Source organism: Camelina sativa, chromosome 11 (assembly GCF_000633955.1).
Source record: "Camelina sativa cultivar DH55 chromosome 11, Cs, whole genome shotgun sequence".
In the NCBI taxonomy this organism is placed as follows: domain Eukaryota; kingdom Viridiplantae; phylum Streptophyta; class Magnoliopsida; order Brassicales; family Brassicaceae; genus Camelina; species Camelina sativa.
The window spans coordinates 6,836,439-6,845,323 of record NC_025695.1 but is presented as its reverse complement, the minus strand read 5'-3'; the positions used below and the strand labels follow the sequence as shown (position 1 = coordinate 6,845,323).

Genomic DNA, 8,885 nt, shown 5'->3' with positions numbered 1-8,885 from the left:
TTTTTTTTTTTTTTTTTTTTTTGTGTGTGTGTTTGACTGCTATATTTAGAACAATTTCTTTTATAGTTTTATTTAAATCTCTACACTGATGTGTTATGTTTCTTGATCTATTTATAATACTGAGTGATGATCTTTGGTTTGCTAAATTTAATAACACATGCATGATACATAAGCATCAATCAATAGTCCGTTTACATTTTTAGCCATTAGAATGTCATATAGTTCTCTGGTTTTGTTAATTTAATAACACATGCATGATAAATATGCATCAATCAATAGTCCGTTTACATTTTTAGCCAATTAATAACCTCAAACCTAGAGGTATTTAAAGTGTTAGATACCAAACCCTACATAAAGCCGTCGTATCTAGATCGTCAATCGTCTCTCGCGAAAACAATGGTTCTCGAATGGGTAGTGAGAGGTACACCGCGGTGGCTGAAGCGATCATGGCTCTCTTCTCGTCTGGTGGCGAAAACTCTGGCTCTCGAATGATCATGCGGGAAGAGTTTATCAAGAAAATTGAAATTGAGTTAGCTTCCAAGGTACAGAAGTTGGAAGAGCAGATCGAGACAATATTTCAGATGTGGGAAGAGCAGATCGAGAGATGTGAAAAGATTCGAGCTTCCGTGAGCTGTCTGAAGGAGGAACTTAAATTCATCTCAGTCGATGATGTAAGGAACATATCGTATTACTCTTCTCGTAGGCCTTAATTATATCACAAGGACTAGAAAGTTTTTAGTAGGGAGTATAACTATTTAATTAGTCCCGAACTGTTTTATTCACATGTAGATTGGGGTTTTGTTACGACCAATTTTAATTTCTTCTATGGGTTCGTGTACTAGTTAGTTGTAGTTCTGATTACACCAATTTTTTTTTTTTTTGTTTACGTGATTCAGATTACCTTGCCTGAGGGAATTTTGCTGTGCAGACAACGTAATCGGCGAATTGCAAGAGAGCATCTAATCCATCTCTTTTCTTCTATGCATCAACTAGAATATGTATCTTCTTGCGAGCTGCCTGCTCTGGATAAGAGCAACAAGCACAGGAGGAAATGAACATGTAGGTTGTGTGGCATATTATGTTTTTGTAGACAAAAAAATAAAAGAGATAATCTTGTGAAATCCTCAAACATCATGAACTTAGTGACGACTACTCTTACAAATCAATTTACTATTTGCATGACTAATAAATCCTTGTTTTTGGTCTGCTTGAGGGAAATCAAGAAACTTGTGAAGCCTAAAGATGCATGCTTACCTCTTTTGCGATCATTGTGTAATCTTACATCAAAGTATACAATGTTTGCTCGTCTAGAGCTGATAACATACTAGATTGAGAAAGGTCAGCTGGTAACATGGGTGGGTCTCCTGGCGTGTGAATACAAGTTCGGGTTTTCCTAAAAAACATAACCATTGAAGAAGATCTGATGATATATGCAGACAAATCAATTACAAGCCATACAAGTTCCATTTCGGTTTATAGCTGGCAGGTTAAATTTTCCTTGAATACTTAACTAATAGACATGACACAAAGAAGTCAACATCACTCCTATGTAAATATTTACAAAATAAAACAGGTCCTCAAATTCACAACCAATATCAGAGAAAAATCACTCACGTTTGTTTGTCAACTATGATATAGGTAAATGGTGAATTGCCCTCTTTAGAGACCTACCACAAGATCATCGTGATTAGGAAATTGAAGACAAGATTGCAAACTTCTATATGACGTTTAGCAAATAAATTACGGAGTTATAACCTATTTACAATCGTGTCATTGATATTAAATAATTAATTAAAACAATTATTACTTCTATCTATATTTGAATTTTTTTCTATAGAAACTAAGTGTTTTACAGAAATTTTGTTAACTGTTATAAGAGCAAATGCCCTTAATTTTGGTGTAATTGTTCTACATAAATTCTGAATTTAAACAATCATTCAAAAAAATTAAATGTATGATTTTATAAGGTAACAAACATATTTACCATTCAATTTGATATCTTATTCAAGTAATGATAATAAAATATAAAAGAAATTGCTAGCTCACAAATTTATTTTAATTACGTATTTAAAACTAATCATCAAATAATAACAAAATCTATAAAATAAAATATGCCTTGAAGATCTAAAATAGAGAAAGAAGCGTAAAATCAAATTTTGTCGTGTTATCATTCTAGTATAATGTGTTCTTCTTTTTTACTAATGGGAAAATATATATAGCGGATCAAAAGGATTAGGATTTTGTCGTGATTATTGATTGACAATATTGTTGTGTTGATTAGCTTTTAAACTAAAAAAGCAACATGTTTAATGCTAACCAGCATTAGTTTCATGACTAATACTACAACTAGTAGTATCATTACCGCACATTATGATTGATTATTATGTAACATTTTTAGCCATTAGAATGTCATATAGTTTTTTGGGTAATTGGGTAATTTTGTGCTGAATGCTATGAACCAAATAATGGTCACTAGCATATTATCAGCATAATCGTATCTTTTAACTATTGAATACATATGTTATTTGGTTGCCTACTTTATATTAACTAGCTAATATATAATAACCCAATCACGAGAATCATTCACAGATGAGGCTTATAAAAAAACTCACGACGTTAGCATTATCTAGGGAAGAAGGAACATAATCGATGGGGGAGGAAGAAGAAGACATTCTAATAGACTTGATACTAAACCAATTAGAAACTCGGTAAAAGCAGAGGTAAAAGAGAGAATATAAAACAATTGATATGCTCGGAAACTGAGAAAATAAGAGTGACCTAGTGAACTAACGGGAGGGCGGAAGAGAGGTGGCTGAGGAGGAGAAGAGAGGAAGAGGTGGGAGATGAGTGAACCAGAGCGTTTTTGAGAAACACAAAGAGGTCGAGTGAGGTGCCATGTGTGTGTCAGGTGGCAGGTGGCTCATGGCTGGTATATCCAGATGGACGCTGTTTCTAAATTCAGGTTGATCCGCCGGTTTGATTGGTTGAAGCAAACCTTTTCGCTGATGTAGAAGGTTTTGAAAACAAAAACAAAAAAACTTTCGATATTAGAAAAGCATTTTAACAGTAAAATTTGCCAATTAAAATATTTCGTTTCCATTTTAAAATATGTTGAATGATACTATGATAGTATCCAATATCCATGTCTTGCATTATATATATTTATATCGTTTTCATGTTTGTTTACACAAATCTAAATCGTTAAATTTAGATTTTATATTTCATTATATTTGTTTTAAAAGGATTATGTCTTTTGATGATGTTATGTGACATCATCGTTTTGAAGGGTAACAAGTTGAATAATTATGATAATGATAGTAAAATATTTATAGTGGTACTTCCTTGATTATGTTAGTACTATCAACGCAACAACGATTAGCTTTTAAACTTAAAAAACAACATGTTTAATACTAACCAGCATTAGTTTCATGACTAATACTTCAACTAGTAGTATCATTACCGCACATTATGATTGATTATTCTGTAACATTTTTAGCCATTAGAATGTCATATAGTTTTTTTAGGTAATTTTTGTGTTGAATGCTATGAACCAAATAATCCAAACAGTAAAAACAGAAAATATTGACAACAAAAGTAATGGGCTCGCTCAAAACTCAGAATGCTTTTAGGCCCGTTAATAATAATATTTTCACGAGTTGAGCATCTTTCTTTATCAGAAGAAAACCTAAATTGTTTGGTTTAAAACTATGAGATGTGATTTACCTAAATAAAGCTAAACAATATCGAAATTTGACTGGTCAATGGATCTTGAAGAATGGAACTTATTATTGTAGAAGGCAGAAGCAAGGGACAAATAAAGAAGATCAACTCTTGTTGACTAAGAGAATCCAACGTTTACGGTTTCATTATTTCCAAACATTTGAATTACCTGATAAGGTTTTATTAGTGGTGAAGGCTTTAATTATAGAGATGCCATTGCTAATGCACACATATATGTATATTGTTTTATGAGAAATAAACGACAAAAAGAACACGGAATACAACAACAATTACGAATCAAAATGTTTGAAATACGAAAAAAAAAAAAAGAATCACAAAAGAAAAAGGAATAAAAAACAAAAACAACTAATTAAGAAGCAGAATTAATGGTGGAGAAAAATGTGATCAAACTCAGATACCAATCCTATCACACTTGCAAAGTAACCTCCCAAGTATGAACATATATGAAACAAAATAATCAAGCTTTACAGTTTCTGTAACATTATCTATTGCATTCCAGAATGGATTTGAGAGGGATTGATCAATGCTTTATATAAACTTCCCCTGCTTTATTACCTGTTTGATTTGAGGTGGCCTTAGTTATTTTCTTGACAGTATCTAATTCTGTCTTCTTCTACGAAATGCAGCAAGGCAATGCAAGTGGAAGAGATTCTAACGATTGGAGTGAAACCAGGGTGGAAGAAAGGCACAAAGATCACATTCCCAGAGAAAGGAAATGAGCATCCGGGTGTGATTCCAGCGGATCTTGTATTCATCATCGACGAGAAACCTCATCCGGTGTTTACTCGTGAGGGCAACGATCTGATTGTCACACAGAAGATATCACTAGCTGATGCCTTAACAGGCTACACCGCAAACATAACGACCCTTGATGGTCGTACGCTTGCTGTCCCTGTCACCAACGTGATCCATCCAGAGTATGAAGAGGTGGTTCCTAAAGAGGGAATGCCACTTCAGAAAGATCAGACAAAGAAAGGGAACTTGAGGATCAAGTTCAATATCAAGTTTCCAGCTAGATTGACTGCAGAACAGAAAGCTGGGTTTAAGAAGCTTCTTGGGTGATGATTAAAGCTTATGTCTTGTGATTTGTGGAGATTGGGATAATTTGGTTATATACGATTTATAGGGAATTCTCTCCCTCTTGGATTAATTTTGTGTTGTTAAACAAGTCTTTTATTAAAAAAAAGAATAGTTCTTTAAAGATTCTGTTACATGTCATTTAGAAACAAAAATTGAAGATCACAAAAACTTTTAAAAGCCTTTTTTGTCTAGAGTATGAAATTTACTCTTTGGTGAGGGGAGATCCGATGCCATGACGGCGTGTGGGGAACGCGAGGAAGAAGCCACCACAAATTACACCAATGACAAAAGGCAAACTGGTAAGGATCTCCCTGGTTTCCGCGGAAGGAACAGGGAATAAACAATGGGTTACGTTCTGATCAAACATGGAGATTGCGAAGAAAACTAGCATTGACATGATTGCGTGCACAAAATCAAGAGTCTTTAGCTTATACTTTTCCTTCTCCTCCTCCGTTAGAGTAATCGATCCATCCACCACATATAGCCCTGTCCATGTCGCCAGTCCGTACCTAACCTACAACATTGAGTTCTGATATGTCATATGAATGTTATGGATGCATGGTATGTAAATGTGATGACAACAAATATGTATATTATACCTTGCGGTTTGGGTCTCTGATGGAGTCGGTAAAGGAAAAGATGAAGCAAGAGATGGCGCATACGAAGACGAGGAAGCAGGTGAGCCAGCGACTGGTGATGGTGGGACACTGACCTTGATGGGTTAGGACCGGACACATTATTTGAAAACTCATGACCGAACCGGTGGGGAGTAGATTTGACAATTGAGCAGTTCCTTTGAATGTTTTCCTCACAACTTTCTGTGCTTTCGACTTCGGTTTTCTTGGTGCAGCCGGCAAGGATGCTATCAACGACTGCTTTGTCTCCTCCATCACTGGTCTTTTTTTTGGTTCTTCAAATTCGATATAATCTCTGTTTCGTTTTGTCTCTATGATATGGTTATTCTGATTTGAAAGAATTGCACAAGATTTTATGGGTTTCGATTTCTTTCTTTTTTTTTTTTTGTGGATGCTTCCGTTTGAGTTGTTTAATTTGTTCAGGTTTCAAGGTTGATATTCTGTTCTTCCATTTTTATGTTTCTGTTGCAGGTCAGGATTAGCAATAAAAAAAACGTAAAAACCAAGTCATTATTTAAGTAACGAAACAAGAAATATATGGGTTTTCGTAACAGAAAGGATTTAACTAACCGTTTCCTTAGTATAAAACGATGAAGACATATATACTTTTATGATGTTGATGTGATAAAAAATTTACAGAGATTTCATATAATTTACACGAACCAAAAAGTCTATCAAACTACCTGAAAATAAAATAGAATACATTGGTTATCAAGTAATCACTTTGCCCTTCTTGAAATAGAAAAATAATTCAGTGGTCCTAAAATCGAAAAGCCCAAAAATACGAAATAATCTAGTTTCGTGCTCTTCAAAGACGTGGCTTAATTATGATCTGTCTAGAATGGATGGTCCATAAAGAAATTGTATTAAATTGGTCTATGCACGAATTTATTCTTCGGCCCAATGACGTTATCGGTTGTGAAATGGACCTGTGCAACTCACTTGGATGTATATGCTTATAACTATTCAAAAACGAATACTTTATTATCCTCTATCTCACTGCTCACATATACTATACACCCAAACCATACGATGATATGAAGCATGGGTTTTTTAAACGATATTAAAATATCACGTACTATGACTTTTTTTTACGTGATATTAAAATTAGTTAACAATTAAGCTTCAACAAAATAACAGAACTTAAGAGAATAACGTTATGTGAAAATAACAGAACCAAAGGTGCAAACTCCAAAGCTATTAAAAAAGGCAAAGTACTTAGAGTTGAGGAGACGTAACGGGAATGCAAACTAGGGAGAGTGGTGGTAATTATCGTTGGAAGACCAAGACTCTTCAGAACATTATTGGATTAAGGTCACATCATTATTGTAGTGCGTTGTACCATCGCCAAAACTCGTGATATTCGATCACAGATTAAAGACAAGATCCATCATTTTCTCTCTTTCTCCCCCCTTAAATCTCGTAGTTTTTTTTAATTTCAAATCAAAAGTGTGATTGTTGCTTTTTCTATTTGAAATGAAAGTAATCTAACAAAATCTACTGTTGGATCATGTTCTCCCGACCAACCAAATTTGACCTTGTCTACATACATACACACACGCACGCAGCTTTACAAACGTATATGAAGAAGCATCACTATAGAAAACAAAAGTTTGTCCATTTTCAATCTAGGGTGGGATCGTAGGTGTTTAGGTTTTCTGTTTAACAAATTTTATAGATCGATATACAGTAAAATCATAGGATATTATAATAAACGTTCAACAGAAAAGAAAAAAAAGCACACAGTAGATCCTCGTCACTTCACACATACATAGAGCTGTGCACTCATAACATTAATTCAATCCAGAAGAGTCTATGCAAAGTTGCAAACTCGAAAAGTCAAGATAGATCCAGCATCACATTGCCCATGTTTCTCCATCATGTTGACCATAGCATTTCAGTTGACTTGGAGAGTGACCATTGTTTCTTTCTTTTCAAGTGAACAATAACACTTATTTACTGTAAATTATATCTCACACATGTCGTCTTGTCATAGTGTTCATTTCTCTCTTTGCTTCTACAAATCCTTATAATTATCAATCCCATAATATCGTTTTTATTCCCAAATCCAAAAACATGAAAGAACAATAACATTTTTAACCCAAAAAAATGTTTTATTGTCTTCTTCTCCTTCTATGTCTCTCCTCTACGTATCTAAGTCTATCTCTAAACCAAGATGCCACCATTCTCCGGCAAGCCAAACTGGGCTTATCCGACCCAGCCCAGTCCCTTTCTTCATGGTCCAACAACGACGTCACGCCGTGTAAATGGAACGGCGTCAAGTGTGACGACGCCTTGTCATCCGTCGTCTCCGTCAATCTCTCCAGCTTCTTGCTCGTCGGTCCTTTCCCATCCATCATCTGCACTCTTCCTTCCCTAACCTTCCTCTCTCTCTACGACAACTCCATCAACGGTTCTCTCTCCGGCGATGACTTCACGGCGTGTCGTAATCTCGAACATCTCGATTTGTCTGAGAATCTCTTGGTCGGATCCATCCCAAAGTCACTTCCTTTCAATCTCCCGAACCTCAAGTTCCTCGATATCTCCGGTAACAACTTATCAGACACGATTCCGGCTACCTTCGGAGAGTTTCAAAAGCTCGAATCTTTAACCCTCGCCGGTAATCTCCTCTCCGGTACAATCCCTCCCACACTCGGTAACGTCTCGACTCTCAAAGAACTCAAACTCGCTTACAATCTGTTTTCTCCGAGTCTCATCCCGAGTCAACTCGGAAACCTTAAAAAGCTTCAAATCCTCTGGCTCGCCGGCTGCAACCTCATCGGTCCGGTACCTCCAGCTCTATCAAAATTGACTCGTTTGGTTAACTTGGATTTGACATTCAATAAACTCACCGGATCAATCCCAAGTTGGATCACAGAGCTAAACACCGTCGAGCAGATCGAACTATTCAACAACTCATTCTCAGGCGAGTTACCGGAATCTATGGGTAACATGACGTCGCTAAAAAGATTCGACGCGTCGACGAACATGCTGAGAGGGAAGATACCCGACGGCTTGAATCTGTTAAACCTCGAGTCACTCAACCTCTTCGAGAACATGCTCGAAGGTCCTTTACCGGAGAGCATAACTCGCTCCAAAACCTTGTACGAACTCAAACTCTTCAACAACAGACTCACCGGAACGTTACCGAGTCAACTCGGCGCTGACTCGCCGTTACAGTACATAGACCTCTCATACAATCAATTCTCCGGCGACATACCGGCGAATCTCTGCGGCGGAGGGAAGCTTGAGTATCTGATTCTAATAGACAACTCGTTCGCCGGAGAAATCTCGCAAAGTCTTGGAAAATGCAAAAGCTTGACTCGGGTTCGATTAAGTAACAACAAGCTCTCTGGTCACGTACCTGACGAGTTCTGGGGATTGCCTTGCTTGTCACTACTCGAACTCTCTGAGAACTCATTCACCGGA

The 8,885-nt window shown here is 36.3% G+C and overlaps 2 protein-coding genes and 1 pseudogene across 3 annotated transcripts in view; 2 read left to right on the top strand and 1 right to left on the bottom strand.

Annotated features, from left to right (window-relative positions):
* Window positions 4,143-4,942, top strand: LOC104722042 (annotated as a pseudogene).
* LOC104722043 lies at window positions 5,005-5,841 on the bottom strand. Of its 2 annotated transcripts, XM_010440144.1 has the most exons (3): window positions 5,634-5,711; window positions 5,421-5,533; window positions 5,005-5,330 (listed from the first exon to the last, which is right to left on the bottom strand). In XM_010440144.1, the coding sequence occupies exons 1-3, from the start codon at window positions 5,709-5,711 to the stop codon at window positions 5,024-5,026; spliced, it is 498 nt and encodes a 165-aa protein (XP_010438446.1). In that variant the 3' UTR covers window positions 5,005-5,023. The 2 variants fall into 2 exon arrangements, with proteins under 2 accessions (XP_010438446.1, XP_019088547.1); XM_019233002.1 differs by having other exon boundaries at window positions 5,005-5,335; window positions 5,421-5,841.
* LOC104722041 (receptor-like protein kinase 5) overlaps window positions 7,452-8,885 on the top strand; it is a 4,612-nt gene continuing 3,178 nt past the window's right edge. The window contains exon 1 of the mRNA XM_010440143.2: window positions 7,452-8,276. Coding sequence (XP_010438445.1) covers window positions 7,566-8,276 — 711 coding nt within the window. The 5' untranslated portion in view covers window positions 7,452-7,565. The remainder of the gene's footprint in view (window positions 8,277-8,885) is intronic.

Bases quoted from the DNA above. Each gene is read 5' to 3' on its own strand.
- LOC104722043 (XM_019233002.1), bottom strand. From the start codon at position 5,711: ATGGAGGAGACAAAGCAGTCGTTGATAGCATCCTTGCCGGCTGCACCA. The intron at 5,336-5,420 runs GTATAATATACA...TCAATGTTGTAG, and splicing joins TCAGAGACCCAAACCGCAAG to GTTAGGTACGGACTGGCGAC.